Here is a 21,651-nt window from a genome sequence, read left to right on the forward strand (position 1 = left end):
GTTCCTGGCTCGCGAAGCATATTTTTGGTGGGTACGGAAACAAAGGAGCAGCAACAGTGGGGAGGCAGAAGGGGGGAGATGTAAGCATCTGTATTCATTTTGGTTGGCTTGTCCCTGTTAGGGAGGAAGGTGTCTACATAGTTTCGCTTACATACTCTCCGTTTCTTGTGTGGCAGATGCTAGTGCCCTGAGCAAGCAGATCAACTGTGTGGTGAGCCATCCGACTTTGCCCATGACGGTGACAGCGCACGAGGATCGCCACATTCGCTTCTTCGACAACAACACTGGTACGTTCTTGTGTGTGGAGGTGTTTAAACAAGTGAATAGAAGGGTCAGGTAAAAAAAATGAGGTGGGAGTAGTGAGGAGCAGAGCGACACATTTTCAGAAAGGTGAAATCTGTGCGAAGCAAAAGATGATGAATTATACGAGGTTTTTTTAGAGTGCAGCTCTTTGGCGGCCGTTCCTGGGTTTCGCGGCGGCGTCGGCATCGGCCTCGTAACCAGTTCTGCCCCCCTTTCAGCCCCCCCGTTCGAGCCGGCGCTTTGGCCACCGGAGCCTCGCAGGAGGAGGGGGGGGGGGGTACACTCAGCGGCGAATGATGGGGGCAGGAGCGCGCGCAGCTACCGGAGCACACGAGGAAAAAAAAAAGAGGGGTTGCCGGAGGCAGCGCTAGCAGCGACTGACTGACGTCGCTAGCTAGTCAACACAACGTGCTGCTTAGAACACCGTCGCCGCCATGCAGAAAGAGGAGACCCCCCCCCCCTCTTCCTGAGTGGAGGCGAGGGTGCGCTCCAGTTGCGGAAACGCCGACCCGCTCCGCAAGTATGCGGGCGCACCGAGACGACCGGTCCGGAGGGGGATACAATAGCGCTCGCATCCTTCATCCGCAGAAAGCAATCGTACAGCGGCGGATCGCGGTGCGTGCATCCCGTTCTCACTCGCTTCCAGGCTCGCTTCACTCGCTAGCGGCGTCAGCGAGTCTCTGCTATCTGTTCGTTGCGCAACGTTCCTATGGACCCACGCGCTGCCTCCGGCAACCTCCCGATAACTCAATTGCTCTCTTCATTTCTCGGACCACAAAGCTTCTTTCATGACAGCCAAGAACTGTTAGTGGAGTGTTTCTTGAAGGAATACGTGTGAAAAATTAAAAAAAAAAAGTATGTAATTGTGCTTATGTGCCTTTCTCGAAATCCTTGCCTCTTTTTTTTTCTCTATTGGTTCACGGGAAAGGAAAGGCGCAGTATTTGTCACATTTGCTCTGTGGACACCTGAACCGCGCCGTAAGGGAAGGGAGGAAGGTGGGAGTGAAAGTGGAAAGACAGAAAGGGGAACCGTAGTGGAGGGCTACGAAGTAATTTCGACCCCCTGGGGATCTTTAACGTGCCCTGACATCGCACAGCACACATACGCCTCTTCGTTTTGCCTCAATTTATCGAAAAGATGAAACAGCTGATGAGCTGCGCTCAAATTTCGCATTAGGAAGTAACATAATCGTGGGCTTTTTTTTTTTTTTTTTTTTTGTAATCTGACTTTTAAAACTGTTAGAGATGTATTGTGTGATCTGTGCAGGTGGGTTATACAGCAAGGCAAAATTCACTTGCATGATAGTTCAGCCATTTTACAATTGCAGGGAAGCCCCACTACAACGAACACCGCTACAACAAAACTTTTGCCACAGCAACGGATCGGATTCCTCATCAGCAAGCCAACACAAGGCAGCGCATTTCTCTCGTCCACAACAAATTTTCACACTGAGGCTCTGCTTCAGTGAAGCGTTTGCGCATTAGCAGTCTCCATTTTTTTTTTCCCGCATTCAAATATGCCAATCTCTCTTGTTTGGTTTCACTAAAAACAACTGCTGAAGTCAGCTTTTAAATTTCAGTAATGCTGCTACACTCCTTGTTAAAACGGATTTAATGAGCAGGTGCGCATAAGCTTGCGACTCGATGCGCAATGTGCCCGCGACAGTTTTTCCTTTGGCACTTTGAACTGCGTTGCTGATTGCTGACAGTCAACCTGCACAGACCGCAGATTTTTCAGATGATAAAGAGCACCTGACAGGTCAGGCCTCGCATCCTGAGAGTGACTACAAACGTGTGAAATAAATAGAAGTCTGGATATTGGTTGCAAAACCCTCGCATGCCTACTTCGGAGGAAAATATTGAGAGAGTAGTTGGCTGCTCCTGCTTTTGGCCTAGTCTCGCTTGTGGCTGTGCGGCAGCTCAGCCCATGGCACTTGTTGTTGGGACTTTTGTTGCCAATTTGCACTTTCCCTTGTCTTCAAACAATGCAGGCAAAATGGTGCATTCAATGGTGGCCCACCTAGATGCTGTCACAAGTCTGGCCATCGACCCCAACGGCCTCTACCTCCTCTCGGGAAGTGAGTAGTTTCTTGTGAAAAGTTTGTCCTGTTCGGGTGATTTGCAAAACGCCAGCTGCTCAAACAAAACTTTGCTTGCTTCTCCTGGGGTCTCTGGAGTTCTGGGATGAGTGTGTGTGATGAGGCCTGCTTATCTTGCCCTCTTATCTCTTATATTGGTGTTGTGATAGTTCTGCACATTGTTTTGGGATGGCCCCGCGCGCTGTTTTGGCGGTTGGGGCACCCAACTGCTGAGCCGGCGCTTTCAGGCTGACTTCACATTCACCTGCAGCTTCCCCAGCTTCATGCGCGGAAAGTAGGGGTGTTCGAATGTTGAAATTATCAAATATGAACCTAATATGAATGTGGAAAAAGAATGCTTTCGATTTTGCAAATAAAATAAACTAGGATTGCATATAAGTGCGTACCTGAAAGAAAAATCCAATATAAAATTTGTACAGAATTCCGTATACAGGTTTTTTTTGTACAGGAAGAAACTGCATGAAACTGGGTGGACCTGTCATTGCTGCTGAATACAGTAAACTCTAGTTCAGCCATCAAGGGACCAGAATAGAAATGTCAGAGTTAACTGAAAGTTTGAATTACTGAATGGGCCCGAAAAAAAGTTCTGAAAGTTGTTTGAATTCACTTCGTAGTCAACGCGGTCTAGCATTGTGGTGAAACTGCTGTGAATTCAAAATTTTTTTGGTGCATTCAGTAATTTTCGAATAGTAAAATCTCATTACAAGAGAGACTGTTACAAGAGACACTCAGTTATAAGAGACATTTGAAAATAGTTTGGTTGGCTTTCCTATGTTTACAATGTTAACAACATTGTATACAAGAGAAGTGATTAAAAGACACACTCAGTTCCCAAGGACAACATTTTCAGGGTCCTAGAGTAAATTCTTCACTATTTAGAAGAGACACAACCTAGATATGTTCATGCAACGCAGCCGACGCATGCCAACTTGTACATGCTGCACTTCAGATCCTCTAGATCCTCCTCGGATGTAAACAGATTTGCGTGAATGCTCTTTCTATGCTTCTGCATGCTGATTTTTGTTTGTTTGGATGAGATTCGTATCACAGAGGTTCTACATTAACTCAACATGTTTGGTTTCGTTGTATCTTGGTACATCTTGTACGTGTTGTTCATTTCTTGCTTGCGCAGGCCACGACTGCTCGATTCGGTTGTGGAACCTGGACAACAAGACGTGCGTGCAGGAGATCACCTCGCACCGCAAGAAGTTTGACGAGTCCATATTCGATGTGGCCTTCCACCCGTCGAAGCCGTACATTGCCAGCGCCGGAGCAGACGCCCTCGCCAAGGTCTTCGTCTGAGGAGCATGATTGGCGGCAGCATCAGCAGCAGCCCAGATGTGTCATAACCATGAAGGAACACGAGAGAAGTTTCTAAACACCAAGAAAAGAGAAGTCCGCCTTCTCTCCTCTCCACGCACAGTCTCACACACACACGTGGGCAGCACGTAGCTGCCTGCCTCCCCTTCTCTGCATTCCTTCTTCCACCATGTGTAACATACCAACGTCGCCGTGTCGTCGCAACATGATGTGTGTGTGTAGCGTCCAAGAAAGGAAGGAGGAGTGTGGGGGATGCGAGTTCCACGAGACCACCAACATGAGGGGAGAGAGGGGTGTGTGCGCTAGCCCCCACAATGACATGATGCGTGTTTCAGCCGCCTACCTAACTTATTGAACTGCCGTCGCCGCTTCGAGGAGGGAGGTGATAGGAGGAGGGGAAGGAACAGAGGTTTCCTTCATTCTAGACGTCTCCATCCTTCGAGAGCTCTACCCCGCTTTCCCCAGTCACTGTTTCATAATTTTTGTCCCCTCCCCCTACTTTTACATCATTGTGTGTGCATGTAAGTGCATTGTTTGGTTTGCTCCCCTGTCCCATCCACATCATCTTCGGATTGGATTTGGCCTCCTTCAGTGCAAAGGAGACGTAGTCGTGTTGACATCTTCTCGAAGAATGGCCGGAGGAGTGGGGAATGGCCTGTGCGTGAGTGTGTACCGACCTGTCAGCAACGGACAAAGTGAAGCCAGCAAGCAGCTTGAAGGACGACGGAGACTTTTGGCGGGGTCTGCGTTGACTTGCGCTGTAGTGCCCCTCCCCAACAGAGAGTGGCCAAAGAACACAGACTTTGGACATGTGTTCTTTTTCTCTGCTCTCCCTATCTCCACTGCTCTTTTGGTTTGGAGGATGAGGAGGAGAAAGCAGCTCTGTAATTCCTAGAAGAGAATGTGCTTGTGTCATGGGGCAGAGTTTCCTTGCGCTGTTGTCAGCATTGCCACACATAGAAGGGCAGCGAATCCAGAACTCTCTCTCTCATTGGCCCCATCTCTCGCTAAGCCGCGAGTGCGTGTTCCGTGAGCATGGTAAAAAAAGTGCCGGTCTTGCCCTTGTCTGTGTGCGTATGTTCGTGTGCTCCTGGGCATATGGCCGTGTGCTCGCCCCTGCCCCGTCTTTACCGAGTCTCACTTTAAACATCATTTTTTTTTCCTTCTCCCTTCCGATATCGGGTGGGCTGTGTTACTTGTTTTTCCCCATCAGTTCCTCTCTAAGGAACGAGCCTTCAAGAAACAGTGGGAGATTAAAGGCACCACCACCACCATCACCATCAGCATGTGACGAGAAGACGTTGGCGTCTTGCCTTTCGTTGTGCGTGCCAGTTGTTGCACCTGACTGAAAACTTTCTTTTCCTCCTTCTCAGCGGCATGTGCAAATATTTTCCCCCGACATTAGTTTCAGGGTGTCGTAGGCTTTTAGAGCTTAGTGAGCTAGGCTTGAAATAAAAAGAAAGTGGCTGCAGCTAGGCACGCTATTGTTGGAGGTGTCCGACGCGTGAGAAAACTTGAGATCGGCGTCTGCTGCATTACGTCTCTTCCCAGCCTGCCATAATCTTGTAAACTACTGTACGAAAACGACGCTCATGACCTTGGACATACAGTGGTCTGTGTACAGAAAAGGTGACGAGCAGTAACGGCATTTGTTTCAGTTTTGTTCTTCCTGCTATGGAATCGCCTGCTCTTTGGCGGCGAGAGCTTGCGAGTCTGCAGTATGTCTCGCCTTTGATGAGGGAGGGGGGGAGGAGCACTGTATGAGAGGCGGGGGCCAAAGAGCATTGCTCTGAATTGAATCTTTCTTTTCTTTTTTTTTTTTTTTTTCATTCCATTTGTCACTGTCCCCAAGCTAGGTCAGCTCTGTTTCCACCTTGTTCCTACCACAATTGCACCTGTTGTGCCCTGGAGTTAAGCACGGTCTAGCAGAAATAGACGCTGCCTTGAACTTGTTTGTTTTAGCAAGTCTGTGGTGGGTAGTCGGTGTCAGTCGGAAACGTGGGGAAAAAAAACTGCTGCCGCAATTTCCTTTACCTCTCTAAGCTAGAGGAATTCTTCTTGTACCCATACAAAAATTGAAAAGCCCTTCACCATTTCTACTTACGGAATAAATATGAGTAGGCAGCTTGGATATTTTTCGTGCATATGACAGACCCCCTTCGCAATGTGACAGTGTGAAGAGCTATTTAAAGTCTCTTTTTTTTGTGTGTGTGCAGAGACTAGATATTTATTGGGAAGACCTTTCCTTGTGCTTTTGCCTACTGCATTTTATGCTGGGATTGGATGGGCGTTGTGGCTCTTTATTTTGGCCACACTGTTTGTTTGTTTTTGCTTACAGAGTTGATTCAGACAAAAGGCAGGGAGCTCTGCTATGGCTTCAGGTTAGGCTATGTGTGTGGGGGGCGCAAGTCTTGTCCAGTCCAAAGTGCTGCCTCGTTATCAGCGGCGGCGGCAGTGTGACCTGTGCTTCTTAAGGAGAATTGCTTAATAACCGTGAAACGGGAGAGAGAGAGAGATAGAGAAGCGTCGCCCCCACAAGCAAGACTATGGGACTCACGCTGACCCTATGTAATTTGCCTGCATTATATAATGTGTACAGAAACTGTATGTAGTCATTTGCGAATGTTTATTAGTAGAAGAGCAATCTACCTATCCATTTTTTTAATGGTCTTGACTGCTTTTAACCCCTTCCCTTGATTCCCCCTCCCCCTTTTTTTGTTTTTTTTTTTTCAAAATGTACTTTAGTGTTGTGTGTTTATTAGCAGGTTGACTTCCTGCTTTCCTGAGTTTCACCTGAGTTAAGTATGTATGTAAACTTTTTTTCTTTTAAGGACGCTGCTACTCTTGAGTGAAATTCGGTATTTAAGATATGTGCAGTTATACGCACAAAGTGACTTGAATGACTGGTGAAATGAGACTACAATACTGAATTCCTTTCGCCGCAATTTCTCCGAAGTGAGAGATTCAGCGCCAGTGCTTGGGCAGAGTTTTAGTGCGACATTTGCAGCCTTTGCTTCAAGTTTGCCGCCGATGCAAAACACGTTGCTTGTTCTCGATGTGGCAACACTAGCACGACAGAAAGCTCCTAAAAACAGCTTCATTTACTATGCAATAGCAGAGAGCGAGAGGCCCATGGTGGAAACCTTCTTGAAGTGAATTAAAAGTGCAGCAGAGCTGTTCGAGCCCTCTGCTTGTTCGTGTTGCCAACGGAATTGCTTTGAGAATGCTCTTACTAGTTGCATCTGTTTATTCCTGCAGTTGCACTGGGTGTAGTTTCATGTCTTTCAGATCTTTGGTGGCTGTCTGTTTGCTTCTGCCACGAAACTCACTGCATTGGCATACAAGTATTGTTTTTTTTTTTTTTTCAACATTTTAAAGGGGAAAAACTGGGCCCGGTGGCTCGTTTTCTGTGCCATCCCACTCGGCTTGACTGTAGCCGTGGTGTTCTCGCACAAGGGTTTTAATTAAACTGTGGCTCGGAGTGCAGCGTCCTTAGGTGTGTTTGAGAGCGTTATAACAAACAGATCTTCCTTTGAGTATGTCTATGTTTAAATGTCCTTTTTCTTGTGCGTACAGAAGATTTAAGAGCGAGAAAGAAAATAAAAAAATCTAGGTTTTTAAAGTTGCAATGGGAGGGAGAAAGGCTGAAGGTGGATGTGAGTGCGAAAGCTGGAACATTACTTTTTTCCTGTGCTTTTCCTCGCTTGTTCCGGCTTGTATGAAGAGAAATGGGGAAGAAGTTTATTTCGATAAAAATGGTAATAAAGATTTGTGAGTGAGCCAGTGGCTGTGTGTGTGCTGTGTGTGAATGTTGTTCTGCTGGCCCAAAAATAAAAAGCAGGAAAGATCGGTAAGAAAAAACGTGTAAATTTTTAGACATCCGAAGAGCAACAGAACTAGGCACGAAGTCCTCATTGTGAAGGAGACGAGTGCACCCCTGTAAATTTTTCTCTGGCAACTGAAGTGTCGACGAGCTCTGTCTGAGTGAGTCGTCCAGTGCTCTATGATGCCAGTGTTTTCCATGTGATCGCAATCACGACCTGAACGCTTCCGTGCATTGCAGAAGAGCAGACTCCTATCCTTCATCCCACTCCACTGAAAGTAGGGATGTGCGAATATAGAAATTTTTGAATACCAATACGAGGAAAAAAATGCCTTTGAATATCTGATCAGCAAAGTGAAAATCTAAACATTCAAAATTAACATGTACTTGCAAATAAAATTAAGCTACAATTGCACTGATGTGTGTACTCTGGTTGCTGTAGAGGAAGGACCTGAATGAAACCGGGTAGAGCTAAAATATATCACTGTTGAATACAGTAAACTCGTCAATTTAGCCTTTTAAGGGACTGGACAAGTGTCCATTGAATGGGCTTGCAAAAATGCCAAAAAAACATTTGTATCGGTTATTTTATCTGATGAACATTTCAAGATGGTTGTTTGCATTGAAGATGAAGCGTAAGAACGTTTTTCCCGTTACATCAAGTGCTTCAGAATAGAAAAACATTCGTTTCGTATTGCAAATATAGAATATTTGCACATCCTTTGTCATAACTGTTAACACCTTATGCACACCTTCATGTCATGGCTATTTTAAGTTCTTTCAGTAGTATACCACCTAGTAGCTTTGAACACTGCAAGCAGGGAAAGAAGGTTGCCATTCTGTACAACTTCCATTTTTATTGTTGCAAATGTGAACAGTGGTGCAGCCTTGGCTTCTACACCTTGGGAGCACCATATGCATCTGGCATTCGCTCGATAGAAAACCTGGGAGAAACAAAAAAAAAAAACATTTGTTCAGTTATGGTGACGGAAGGTAGCAAAATGTTCCCAACTTCCAAGAACTGGCCCCATTTAATGCCACACACAGCTCAAAACACTACCACAAACTACCCAGCAAGCTTACTTTTGTTTCATCAATGAAGGTATGTATTTAGGAGTAACAAGGAAAGGCCTTTATAGTACTAAGCCAAATAAGGAGCACTTGCTAAGTACTGCAACAAAAAGTTGGAACCAAATTAAAATTTTCTAACGAAGGACAAGCGCAACTTGGCAACATGACGGGACAAGCACAACCTGTTGTGGTTGCGCTCGTCCTGTCATGTCTACTGCCTTTGTGTCATCCTTTTTGCGCATAGCCTATCGTGGCATCAGAAAATTCCAGCAAATAACTCTTGCCAAATTGAAAGCAAAAGTAAAGCACATCTCCATGGCTGTAAATGTGTACTTACACACACTACCTGCTCATGGTTGGTTGACGTTGGTGACTCGGAACAAGCATGGCTGCCGACAGGCAATCGCACAATGCCTTTGGGCTAAGCTAGGTGTTGCTCTAAGGCAAGAGTCTCAAGCACATGGCTCTTGGCGCTTTGCGATGTGGCCATTGGTTCTCATAAGTTCAGCCTTTGCTATGAAAGTGCAAGCCAGCTTCACGAGCCAGTTTTACTAGTAGACTCATTCTCCAACTGAAATAAACTAAAAGGCCTTGTGCCCAGACGGTACACATTCTTTGTGGAAATGAAACGAAGCAACTGGTCCCTCCAATATGCGCGAACCTCAGATGGACGTTAGCCGTGAGTCGTCGGACAACCCCGCCTTACTCTCATCTCCCAATCTACCTCGTGGTTTTTCTCTTTTAGAAACTATCACCGAGCCATTTCGAACCACGCGGTACTTTTGTTTTGTTTTTTATTTATTATTGCTACTGTGTTTTATTTATTATTTTCAAGCCCCTGGTTTACGAAAAACAAAACTTTTTCCAATGTGACCGGGATAGTAACACGAGTTCGATACCCCCTGCTCTAAGGCAAGGGTCATCAAAATGAGTTTCACTCCTGAGGAAATGAGTTTGGTTTCCCCATGCGACAAAGCCACATTTGCCGCAAAAGCCAAGTCAAGCGGGGGTTTCGGAACCTTTTGGAAAGTGTTGATGCTCCCGGAGGCTAACAAGTTTTGAAGAGTCTTGCTCTAAGGTAGTGGGGAAAAAGCCATTGGTACAACACTCACCGTCTCTGGTAGATGTACATGATGGGAACACCGGGAATCTTGCGTATCCGGCGCTTCAGGTCCTTGTCGCACGTAGCTACAATGTAGCACTTGTGCTGTCAGAGAGAGAGAAGTAATCATTTTCTTCAACTTATTTACAGCTGCTGCTGTGGTGACATTCGAGCAGAAAAAAGGAAATGTTGGTGCAGAATGTGTCTGGGTTTTGTGAATAGAACTGTATACAGAACAGTATTTCTTTTTTACTAGAATTCCGTTGAGCACGTCCTTGCCTAATCGCAGAACTCGTCTTTTTGTTTTATAGTGGTAAGCAGTATCGAGTTGTGACAATCTGAATGTCATATTAAAACTGTGCGCAATTAATAACTGTCGACATGTAAAACCTTGTAACAACAAAATCGAAGGCAGCCCGAGATCTTTCTTTTTATAGCCCTTGCCTCATTACAGCAGCTGACATTGATTGAAACTGTCACATGACAACGGGCTTGCTGTCACCGTGTAGACCTAGGACAACACGGGTGATGCTTTGTAAGCCACCAATGTCAGCTGATGGAGCCCTGAACTTGCGCAGCGCACTGAGCGACACCTATGTGGCTGAACATCGATAGTTCAACAAAGTACACGCGCCCCATTTTCTTTTTCCATGACCCACAATGGCTTCAGCATGCTAAAGGGTCTTGGATCAGTACATATGATGGCGATAGAATATTTAATCATGTTTTTTAGCTGCTGAAGTCAATGTGCCCCTCTATGAAAGAGGGCATATGGTAGAGATTTTGTAGAGTTCTGGTTGGCTTCTTTGCATACTGTGTGGGCACGCTGGCTACAACATTTCTTGGCGAGACAGCACCTCGTAGAAAATTGATATGCCAGGCTAACAAAAATTAGGAGGTCTTGTAAATGTTCTGAAGGCAAGAGATGTCAGAATATTTCTAGCTCTTTTCACAAACAGGTGACACTTGTATGTACTGCAACTGCAGTTATTGTTTCCGAAGGCTTTTTTTGTTGCAGAAAGCATGCCTCTAGCTATGTCTGTCCTTCTCGACCTAATCCAAATGCTTCAATACAACACGGCTGTCTTACAACTAGCACTGTGTCGACAATCTCGAATGCGAAGCAGCAGATCCTTCTCGACCCAATCCAAATGCTTCAATATGACACGGCTTTCTTACAATTAGCATGAACACTAGCGCTGTGTTGACAATATCGAATGCGAGGCATCAGATCCTTCTCGACCCAATCCAAATTCTTCAATACAACACAGTTGTCTTACAGATAGCATGAACACTAGCACTGTGTCGACAATCTCGAATGCGAGGCAGCAGATCCTTCTCAACCCAATCCAAATGCTTCAGCACAACACGGCTGTCTTACAACTAGCATGAACACTAGCACTGTGTCGGCAATCTCGAATGCGAGGCAGCAGATCATTCTCGACCCAATCCAAATGCTTCAATATGACATGGCTGTCTTACAACTAGCATGAACACTAGCACTGTGTCGACAATCTCGAATGCGAAGCAGCAGATCCTTCTCGACCCAATCCAAATGCTTCAATATGACACGACTGTCTTACAATTAGCATGAACACTAGCACTGTGTCGACAATCTCTAATGCGAGGCAGCAGATCCTTCTCGACCCAATCCAAATGCTTCAGCACAACACGGCTGTCTTACAACTAGCATGAACACTAGCACTGTGTCGACAATCTCGAATGCGAGGCAGCAGATCCTTCTCGACCCAATCCAAATGCTTCAGCACAACACGGCTGTCTTACAACTAGCATGAACACTAGCACTGTGTCGACAATCTCGAATGCGAGGCAGCAGATCCTTCTCGACCCAATCCAAATGCTTCAATACGACACGGCTGTCTTACAACTAGCATGAACACTAGCACTGTGTCGACAATCTCGAATGCGAGGCAGCAGATCCTTCTCGACCCAATCCAAATGCTTCAATACGACACGGCTGTCTTACAACTAGCATGAACACTAGCACTGTGTCGACAATCTCGAATGCAAGGCAGCAGATCCTTCTCGGCCCAATCCAAATGCTTCAATATGACACGGCTGTCTTACAACTAGCATGAACACTAGCACTGTGTCAACAATTTCGAATGCGAGGCAGCAGATTGAAGACAGTCCACTCCAAAGGCGCCATGAAGAACGTTTGGAAACCCGGCAGCAGAAACTATTGGCACTGTGTCGGCAATGCTTAGGCTGACACAGGACCAATGCACTACCAATGGTGTACCAATATTGGGCATGGGCAATGTTTAGCAAGCCTTGCCATCTCATCAAACTGGCAATTCCGAATGTCCTGTTGATACAAACTGGCTGTGGTGGTGGCACTCGAACTGACCGACCTAGAAAACATTGATTGGCTGACATCTGAAGATGATGAAACTTAGCGGTGATGACAGCGAACCGGAGGCTGCCAACATGGCCAAGATTGTGCCGTTTAAAAAAAACAAATCTGCGTGCGCAAAGATAAAATCCCTACTTGTGCATTCATTTCTGCTAACACTGAATATAAGGAGAGATTTCATTTTTATGCTAAGCTAATAAATGAAGAAGTGCATTTTCATACCTTTGCATTGTCCGTATATATTAGGGTCTTCTGCATAGATTTATTAGCAGATTTGTTTTCAAGAATTTGTGCGCATACTTTCAAGACAAATGTTGGATATAACAAATGAACTATCCAAATGGATTTTCGTGACAAATATGACTTCATTACGAAGTTTAATTGTATTCAGACTTGGCTGTATAGGAAAATCGGGGCATACCTGTGTGACTCTTTGAACAAGGCAATCGTCAGCATATATCCCCTTATGGAGGCAAGGGAGTCGCACGAACCTTGGGTCCTTGGCTATCCTGCAGAAAAAACAAAAGAAAAACAAAATGTATATCTCATGTACAAACACCGACATACAGATGTATATACGTATGTGTGTGGTGCAGTGGTCAAGGTGCCCGACTACTGTGCCGGTGTACCCGGGTTCAATCCCGACCGCCGGCACCTGCCTTTCGATGGAGGCGAATTGAAGAGGTGTCCATGTGATGTTCAATGTCAGTAAATGTTAAAGATTCTCAGGTGGTCGAAACCACTCCCGGAGCCCTCCACTACGACTCCTCTTTCTTTCTTTCCAGTTTCATTTCCACCTTCCTCCCTTTCCTTACAGGGAGCTTCAGGTGTCTACAGAATAAGTGTGACAGATACTGCACCTTTCCCCTCCTGTGAACCAATTATTATTATTATTATTGTTATTATTACTATTATTATGTGTGTGTGTTACTACGATATGTCCATAAACATGTGCAACATTCATATTTGCACATGTATGTACAGTCAATAATAGATATATCGAATTATCGCTTATAACAAACAGTCGAAGAATTGTATTGAAAATCTCACGCAAAAGTATAGCACTACCTAACGCATTTATTGAACTCCCACAAATGAGGCATCTAATATACTGGACGATGCATCGTGCCCCTACAAATAGAGCTCTTAACAATGCTTCCAGATAACTTTTAAAAAGGCACTTATTAGCTATGGTAGGCTCGTGAAGATGACATAAAACTGCGTGCCGTAAGGATAGCCAACAGCAGCAATTTTATTTTATTATCAATAAGAACTAACAATAACAACAACACTAGCGGCATGTGGTTATTCTTCCATTTTCCCACCCACTATCTTCATGAATATATCGCTATACCACATTGATAAAAAAAATACATCCACTATGCTTTACTTTATATCAGTGGCTGTTGGCTACTTCTGTACACATGCCATAGCAAGCCCCCTAATTTTACCCAGATTTGCTGGTGATGTGAGGAACGTAGCACATTATTGGCGGTAGCCTTTGGCCTCGCGGCGCCCTTTTGTACAACACTGCTGCCATGCGGGGTAGCCAGCCACACAGTGAAGCTAACCAGGCTGATCAAAGCAGAGCCTCTGGATTGAAGGCTACCAGCGACTCTCGTGACGATTGCTGCACTCGCCCTATTGCCTACGACGTTGCAAAATCCAACTGCATTTTAATCCTGATAATATCATTGTGCTTATACTGCACTGTTTAACAGGATTATGTCTGTTACGCCAGGCAGTGGCTACCCAACAAAGCACCGGCTTCGATGCAAAGTAGGCTAGGCTTACCAACACAAGGTGTGCAGTGTGTTGCCAGGAAGACAGCGGAAAGTGTGTCCATAACTCCATAGCGTCGGTGCAAGTGTTCTTGTTCAGTGTAGTTCGATATATCCGGAATGGACCGTATATACAGGTGCCTTTAGATGCAACTCGGTTGCCAATGCAACACTGATGAATATGCTTTGTTCCACCTTTTGCAAAGTCTACAGCAGAACTACTCTGTCATGTTTATAAGGAAAGGTGTGCAACATCTTCACAGGCAAAAACCAGCATGCTTTACTTGGTCAATGCACACATTTCACGTTGTGCATATGCAATCCAGCGTCCAACTGAAATCAGTACCGCCCCACCGTCACGATATTGCAACCTGAAGAAGGTGTAATAACTCTACAGATTCAATTGATGAAGTTATTTCTGTTGCGAAATCTTCGGGAAACAATGAACTAAAGCAATGCAGAGAGCAGCTACAAATTTAACACCGGTGTGAGACCACAAATGGCAAATGTTTTTTTAAACACACGTGCAGCGCACATACCTCAAAGCAACCCTGTACTTGCTCCCAAGCCTCTCGAGCTCACCAATGACACAGTCGGTGACATATGGGATGCCTGTTGTAATAATAAAAAGCATGAGAAGCATTGTCAGTTAAGATTAGCTTCAAAAATTCAAGTGAAAACGCATCTTTGAGCATAGCACAGTAGAATCCACCACTCTCTCCATTTCCCAAAGCTTTGTGTCTTTAAATATCTAAGCGAACAAATTATTTTAACCCTGACTTCCCTTATTTCGTTAGTTTCAATTCTGTGTGGACTTTAATTGCTGGCATTTGTGACTTTGTACACTGACAGTGCAGTGTAACATATGCAAGCATTTGAGAAGAGTACGATCAATCACTCGACTCATTAAGACGCCACTGTAACATAAACTGAAAAGCTGTACTACCCCATGCCTGTGAACACTTAAATTAAGGAAAAGAAAAAACGCACAGCATTAACAACTGTCATTTAGGCACGAGATGTGCTGGCCACAACAAACCTGTCACATGCTGCAAAGAGTGCAAATGTAGGACTCTCTCAGTTGGCCCTGAGTATACAGTAGAACGAACAAGTATACGGTAACTGACAACTCAGCTTGTCCACCGTGGAAGTTATCGTTGTTAGAAAAATTTCACTTTAAGATAGGGAGAGAACAGATGTGAGGCTTACAGCACCATTTCCTTCTGAATAAGTGGAAAGGCTCTGTGTGCAGCCAACTTCTATGAAACTCCCAAGAACTCTGTCCTAATGTCCACAAAAAGAAGGAGTTGGCGGGGGCCTCACATGCTCGTATCTATTGTGCATTGCCCCGACTCACATTTGGCATAGAGGCAGTCCATCATTGACTGAATGACATCCAGCTTATTCTTGATGGCAAAGTTGATGAAGTTTGTGTCAATCAGAATCCGGAACGGTGGCCCCAACTGAGTGTTGTACTTGAAGAACAGAGCTGACGAGTAGTGAGGTCTTTTTGAGACAAAGAAAAAAAAAAGAAAAAGAAACATAAGTACAATGCCACAGTTTACTTTCGATGGCTCAACAGCTTTAATTAGCACAAACAGACTTCTTTTCTAGCAGCAATCTATCTCCTAGTGCAATATTATTGTTTCAGTTCTATGCATTCATTATGCAAAAAGCAGCGAAATTTGTAGACATGTCACAAATGTTTCCGTGAACTCCATATTTTAACATTAACATCGCATCAAGAGAAAATGAAATTAATTGCGAGCCTTGAGGACAGATTTGATGTTTTTATGTCTCCTGCACAATAACTTCAAGCCAAAGAACTGTCACTAAAACGAATATTTTTAACAAGAGAGCAAACCTTCAACACACTGAATAATGAGGCTAAGTACACCTAGCCATTCATTCGGAAATTAATTCTACATACTTCTTGAGTTTGAACAGAAATATCACTTTTATTCAGTTAACAAGAAAAGAACAAAGCAAATTTTGTATTACTACAAGAGTTAATAATTTCAGAATACATAATAGTACTTAGAAAACATTAGGGGCCGCTCAAGTATTCGTAAGAGCTGATGTGACAGTATTGCCATATAGACTGTATGCGTTGCTGCTAAATAATGGTCACAGTTACTACTGCTAATTAGTCGTCTTGGTTTCAACCAATTGTTGCTGTGACGTGACGTGTGGCTATTGTCCACTATATGGCATGAGGCTACCGGATAGGGCCTGCAAACTGTCGCACTGCACGAGTGTTCCTCAGTGGTGAAGAAGTAGAGTTTTTTTAAGTTCCATAAGAGTGTTCTACTTTTCTAGCAGGCATTTTGCAATGGTGGTTGAATGATGCCATGACCTGTGATGTCATCACTGTATTGACCAAGCATGGAATTTAATTATGGTCCCAGGCTTTATGGCAAGCATATGTTAGTACAATTAAAATATAACGTAACATGGTGTGATTTGAACTCACACACATTAAAGGCCTGCAAAATAGTTACAACTGTTCAGTTTTAAGAGCGTTGTCTTGATGTTCATATGAGCCTTCAGTTTAGCCCTCCTGCACGACTTCTTCATGGCTCAAGCCTCTAATATTTGTACACACTATATTTACAATGCTGCACTCCTTTCAGTGCATAGCTGTATAAAAAAACTGCTGAAAGAAAATATTACACTGTACGGGTTCACCAAACGCTACATGCTGCTAGTATTTACAGCAGGCAAACATTACATAACTGTAACAATGCATTAATTTTGCACATTTTATATTCGCTGATCTGAAGTTTACGACCACAACACAACCTAGCGAGACACTGAGCAGAAATAGAAGTAATAAAAGGGCCAAGGTGAAGATGGAGGTAACACTTACGCCTCAGAAACCTTGATTGCTTGCGGGTCTTCTTTTTTCTTCTTCTTTGGTGGCAAACGATCCTTTGCCTTACTGCAAATGCAAAGCACTGCCAGTTACCAAACAGTGACAGATGAGATCTGGGCATTGTAGCATATACTGGTACAAACTGTACTGTTGTCACAAAAATTCCTCATGAAAGGATATGATGATGAAGGTATTGATTTCATGGAGGAAAGAGTGTGTTTCAATGTGACTTCATGCAGTAAAATGCTGTGTCCGTTTCGGTTTGCGCACTTTGTCTCCTACTTCTGCGCTTTGCATCTATGAATGATAAAGGTGGAGTTTAAAAATGCAGCCAATAAACTGAACACAGAGTTATCACTCAGCTTAAGTTCGTGCTCTGTCGTCAGTAATCTTTAACATTTCAATTCTTCATATGTATTCGTTGCTGATGAGCAGTTAGAAACCACCGGAATCAGATATGGAACCGCTTAATAATCAGCCACAATGGCTCACGGACTAAAATGATGTTCGTCCAACTTGCGATCTCGTTCGGTTGCGCCAGTCTATAACTTTTGCTCCAGACAGGTACCCAGAGCCCGTGACTACTTAACCCACGAGTCTACACGCTCACGTTAACAAATACAGTAGCCAATTCGCAATTTATTCTGCAGTACGTATACCTGCTTACTTCGGTGCAGTCAAAAAAGATCATCAGATCCCAGGTACGTGGAACAAATTCATGATCTATGTTAGGAGTTTGTTCCAGCTGTGCTTCCCGGTACAGCACTATCCCTCTTTTACCGCACAAGAATTCAATTTAATGCATCTTTATACCATGGAATTAGGTAACAAGGTTGTAGTTTATACAAGCATCCAATGTACCGCAGGGAAAGTTCTACAGTCTGGACAGTAGCGTGCGTAGCTGACAGTTGCTACTTACAGCCTCTGGTCTCGCAGGCTGATCATCCGCTTCATTTTGGCGGGCTTCTGCGCAGCCTTCACCTTAGCCTACGGGTAAAAATTTAGCATGAGAAAACGTGTCACTGCACACTACGCGCTACGAGTCATCATACGTGAAGCTGAACCAATGTGGAACCTATCCATCGACGGTGTCGATCAAACCGATAGGTTTCCTGTTTTATTTTTCACCTGTGCAATCGGTTAGACGGAAAAACCAAACAGTACACATACCATTTTTTAGTCGCGTCGCAGAAGTGTTGAGGCGAGACTGGTCTAAACTTCAACGCACCACACGCGCACAGCCACCACCGTAGCAAGGCTGCAAGGCTGCATGCCGCTTTTCTTTACGCAGAAACGAAAATAGTGAAAACAAGAACACTGCTCCAATGTTGAGAGGCTGCTATGCAACGATGTAACTGAACATTTATTATTATAGCTGATCTAGGGACTTCAAAAAAAAAAGAATTACTCTGTTTAAAAGTGTAGTTATGCAATCGGTTTAATCATGAATAAAATAATTGATTTTCTCATCGTAAAAAATTATTAACAAAAAAAAAAGAACAAAAATAATTTAAGGATGATGATAGCTATTGCTACCGAGGCGTCAACTAGTGGCAACTTTTCGAGATCGTCGCAACGAGCGCAGCGTCTCGCGCTCGCGCGTTCGGTATATTCGCGCCGTTTCAAACATCGGACGTAGGAACGCGCTGAGGAGGTCGATTTTGTGTTTAAAAGTGCCCGCGCTCATACCTGCACCCGTTGCTGGATTACAGTCGTGACAACAGAGATCGCAAGACATGGTTCTGTTTCAGCACACGACGGAAGTACCGCAGCTCCCGACCCCGTCGACGGGCCGCAACGACATGCACAATCGTGAGGCCGTCAACCGTAGCCCGTTGTCGACGGCTACGCAATGCGCTAGCAGATTGCAGTCCCTTTTGGCTGGGCGCAAAAACACCCCGAGCCAGGCGCTAACAGATCTGTTGAGGTATGCATTGCATCTGCTTCTTTATTTATTTCTGGCTTCTTTTATTTCTTAAGCCGCGAGTGGGTTAAGAGGGCGGGTCCGGTTGTTGTGGTCTCTCCTTCCTCTCTTTGCTCCTGGACTGTCGAAGTCCGCCAGATATTTTTCATAGTATAGTCTCTCCCCCCTCCCCCATTGAAAGAAGGAAACTAGTATGCGTACTGTGTGTGAACACGGTGCTTTCTGAAACCTGTCTTTGTTTTCAGGATTTAGAACGTTCAGGAAACATATGGTTGCGCGTGGTAGAAAACAGTATCATAAAATTTGCGCTGCTCGGTTCGATGCGTAGCAGCTGAAGGCAACTTGCTGCATCTCGTAGTCCAGTCGTGGTCTGTGAGCGATTAAACTGTGACCCACATTAACGGGCCTTTTGTATGATCGGGCGCCTTTTTAAGTTGTTTCATTTCGACAAAGAACACTATGCTGGCATGCTCAGTACGGAGTAAAAATTGCTGGTTTTCAGAAGGAAATGAACGTACAAACAATTATTACATGACTTGAAAACCAGCCGCGATGGCGTTCGGCAGCTGAGCCGGACTCGGAATGAAATCCCCTCCGCATGTACCGCGTCAGTGCCCTTTGGAGTCGCGCTGGAGTGGAGAGGGATGAAAATAAACCAGATAGCTCTCTACTGCGGCTTCTCTATATGCCCCTATGTTTACTCCCTCCATATCCCTTCAAACCGCGGTTCATTGGTGCGTCCATCGAGAGTGAGGTGGTTTCTGTGTCTTCCCATTCCCGAGTGAAATGTATAACTGTCAAAATACAAAAAGAAATGGGAGCGGGGGGAAGTCGCACACGCCTTTTAATGTTGGCTACAAGAAGCACCACTACGAATAGAGCGGCGTCGTGGTTCATGTGGAACGTGATCACGAATTTTGCCTATGGTGCTGTGATCTGCAGTGGCATATGTCGTAATCGTATACATTGCTAATGCATACCTTGTTGCAGTAATTGTAATCATGCTTGTGAATTTTTGTTTTGAACATCAGGCTGACAAAAAAAAAAAAAAAATTTCTCCTTCATATATGTTAAAATAATCTGTCATATTTTTGGCTCATAGTCTGCCATAATGTGACAGTGTGATGGAGATTTAAATTTATTTTTGACCCGCCGCGACGTAGTTGCTTTGGCGGTCCGCTGCTGGTAGCGGGTTCAAACCCAGTGGCAGTGGCCACATTTCTTTGGAGGCAGTGTACAAATATATCTGTGTGATGTCAGTGCACTTTACGCAACTCGAGGGCGTATAAACTAATTTGGAGCCTTGCAGTATGCCATCATTCATACATAGCCCACGCATCGCTTCAGAGCATTACACCCCACAGTTCGCAGTTTACTTCATTTTCCTTTTTTTTTTTTTTTTTTTTTTTTTTTTTTTTGTCCAGCACATGTGGTCCTTTCCTTGCATCCAACATCACAGAGACTGTGAAGTCAATGGGTGATAAGTTCTGCACTGCATGTGCCCAGGTAAGTTGCCTACTGGACCTTTTACTTCGCTCTTGAGTTCTTGTAGACGTAACTTTCTTTCCAAGATGCCTGGTTCCTTCTTTCTAAAGTTTAATGGCACTATAATTTGCTGCTTACCCTCTCATTAAGGTCGCCGAGGATTTTTATTCTTTGAAGGTCACCAGGCTGTCATGATGCTTATGGGCAGTACAATGAGCTATCGAAAGACCGATGATTGGGACTAGTTATATCGCGTTGCTTCTGACAGCGCAGACAGTGACAAATTTTATGAAGGACGGGGACTAAAAATGGAAGGAACACTTGCTTGTATACTTTTACAGTGGTAAAAGGGAGGGTTACGTGTTGTATGCTTTTCCAGTGGTAAAATGGAGGGGTACGTGCAATAATATTTACTTTCAGCATTCATATGGACAGAGTTTTGGGATTGTTTTCTTTGTGGTCTTGGCTGTTTGTTGTTTGTTAGGTGATCTTAGATAGATTGCTGTTTGGCGTTATATGTGATTTTAGATAGAAAGCATGCGAGCATTGCATCAAGTGTAAGAATCTGCGGAGTTCAGGGTGTCGTTTTACAAGTTTCCACTGACATGCGAAAAGAAATATGTGGGACAGACGGGCAGGTGCTTTAACGAGCTGCTGTGTGGGCTTAAGCGTCGCTCTAGTGTACGGTAGAAACCTGGCGGCTCATATTGCAATGCACCCATTGAAAAATGAAAGTAGGAGCAACCCCTACACACTCGCATGTGGTGAAAGAGCCACACTCGCATGTGGCTTTTTTCATTATGACACTGGTAAGAGCATGAAAATGTGAGCAGCTCGTCTATTGCACTGATCAAGAAAGAATTCTATCTGAATTAAACTGCCAAGATTACAGAGGGGACGTTACCAACACTCCAGCCACATGATTATGGGAAGAAAATGTTATTTTGTGTGCCCCTCTCTGTTCTTAATTAAAGCCTTTTCATGCTGGAAAAGTAAACCATTGCATGTAAATGCTCAGCTTGTTTTGTGTTTTCGGTCATTCGTGAAAATTTGGCATGGACTCATGGGTAGTGCTGTCTGAGCCAGTGTTATGCAAACCATGTTCAAATTACAAACTCAAATAGTTGATAAACGCCCTGCTTGGTAAAGAAAAAAATCTGTGAGACAGATTCAGTAACATAAAACAGTCCAACTGATAAATGAATAGCCAGAAAAGCAACATTTATTTTGGCACTGCTAGATAGCACCTTCATTTGCTAATTTTGCGAAGGGGTCGCTTGGATTGAACCAGGTTTTGATGTGGCGTTTTGCAGCTTGTAGAATCAAAAGGTTCCAATATGTTTATGCTCGTGCTTATTGTGCAGTAAGCATCACTTTCTGTCGATCAATACCTGGAGTGAGCTATCTCTCTGCTGCTCTTCACAGCTACTATTAAAATTTTATTAACCCCTTGTAACAGCAGTGTGAAAATGTTCTTAACTATGACACTAG

General features: G+C 44.3%; 3 protein-coding genes across 5 annotated transcripts in view; 2 read left to right on the top strand and 1 right to left on the bottom strand.

Annotated features, from left to right (window-relative positions):
• Cka (Connector of kinase to AP-1) overlaps nucleotides 1-7,510 on the top strand; it is an 80,665-nt gene extending 73,155 nt beyond the window's left edge. For all 3 annotated transcript variants that reach the window (XM_084582093.1, XM_084582097.1, XM_084582096.1), the window contains 3 exons: nucleotides 177-287; nucleotides 2,295-2,381; nucleotides 3,535-7,510. In XM_084582093.1, the coding sequence (XP_084438219.1) occupies nucleotides 177-287; nucleotides 2,295-2,381; nucleotides 3,535-3,704 (368 nt within the window). In that variant the 3' untranslated portion in view covers nucleotides 3,705-7,510. The remainder of the gene's footprint in view (nucleotides 1-176; nucleotides 288-2,294; nucleotides 2,382-3,534) is intronic.
• Nucleotides 7,511-8,382: 872 nt separating this feature from the next.
• Bka (FCF1 rRNA-processing protein Bka) lies at nucleotides 8,383-18,062 on the bottom strand. Its single transcript, XM_084582105.1, has 8 exons — nucleotides 17,922-18,062; nucleotides 17,671-17,738; nucleotides 16,746-16,817; nucleotides 15,234-15,382; nucleotides 14,416-14,488; nucleotides 12,517-12,604; nucleotides 9,729-9,823; nucleotides 8,383-8,489 (listed from the first exon to the last, which is right to left on the bottom strand). Exons 1-8 carry the CDS (start codon nucleotides 17,922-17,924, stop codon nucleotides 8,441-8,443), a joined length of 597 nt encoding a protein of 198 aa, XP_084438231.1. The 5' UTR covers nucleotides 17,925-18,062; the 3' UTR covers nucleotides 8,383-8,440.
• Nucleotides 18,063-18,309: 247 nt separating this feature from the next.
• The window catches only part of LOC146175732 (retinoblastoma-like protein 1), a 30,655-nt gene continuing 27,313 nt past the window's right edge, over nucleotides 18,310-21,651 (top strand). The window contains exons 1-2 of the mRNA XM_084582106.1: nucleotides 18,310-18,678; nucleotides 20,100-20,181. Of these exons, the coding sequence (XP_084438232.1) occupies nucleotides 18,488-18,678; nucleotides 20,100-20,181 (273 nt within the window). The 5' untranslated portion in view covers nucleotides 18,310-18,487. The remainder of the gene's footprint in view (nucleotides 18,679-20,099; nucleotides 20,182-21,651) is intronic.

The sequence above is a fragment of the Amblyomma maculatum genome, chromosome 10 (genome assembly GCF_055883805.1).
Source record: "Amblyomma maculatum isolate TAMU_Amacu chromosome 10, ASM5588380v1, whole genome shotgun sequence".
Lineage (NCBI taxonomy): Eukaryota > Metazoa > Arthropoda > Arachnida > Ixodida > Ixodidae > Amblyomma > Amblyomma maculatum.

Bases quoted from the DNA above. Each gene is read 5' to 3' on its own strand.
- Bka (XM_084582105.1), bottom strand. The intron at 12,605-14,415 runs GTATGTGCGCTG...TTTTTTCTGCAG, and splicing joins AAGTACAGGGTTGCTTTGAG to GATAGCCAAGGACCCAAGGT. The intron at 8,490-9,728 runs GTGAGTGTTGTA...TGTTTCTCCCAG, and splicing joins ATGTACATCTACCAGAGACG to GTTTTCTATCGAGCGAATGC.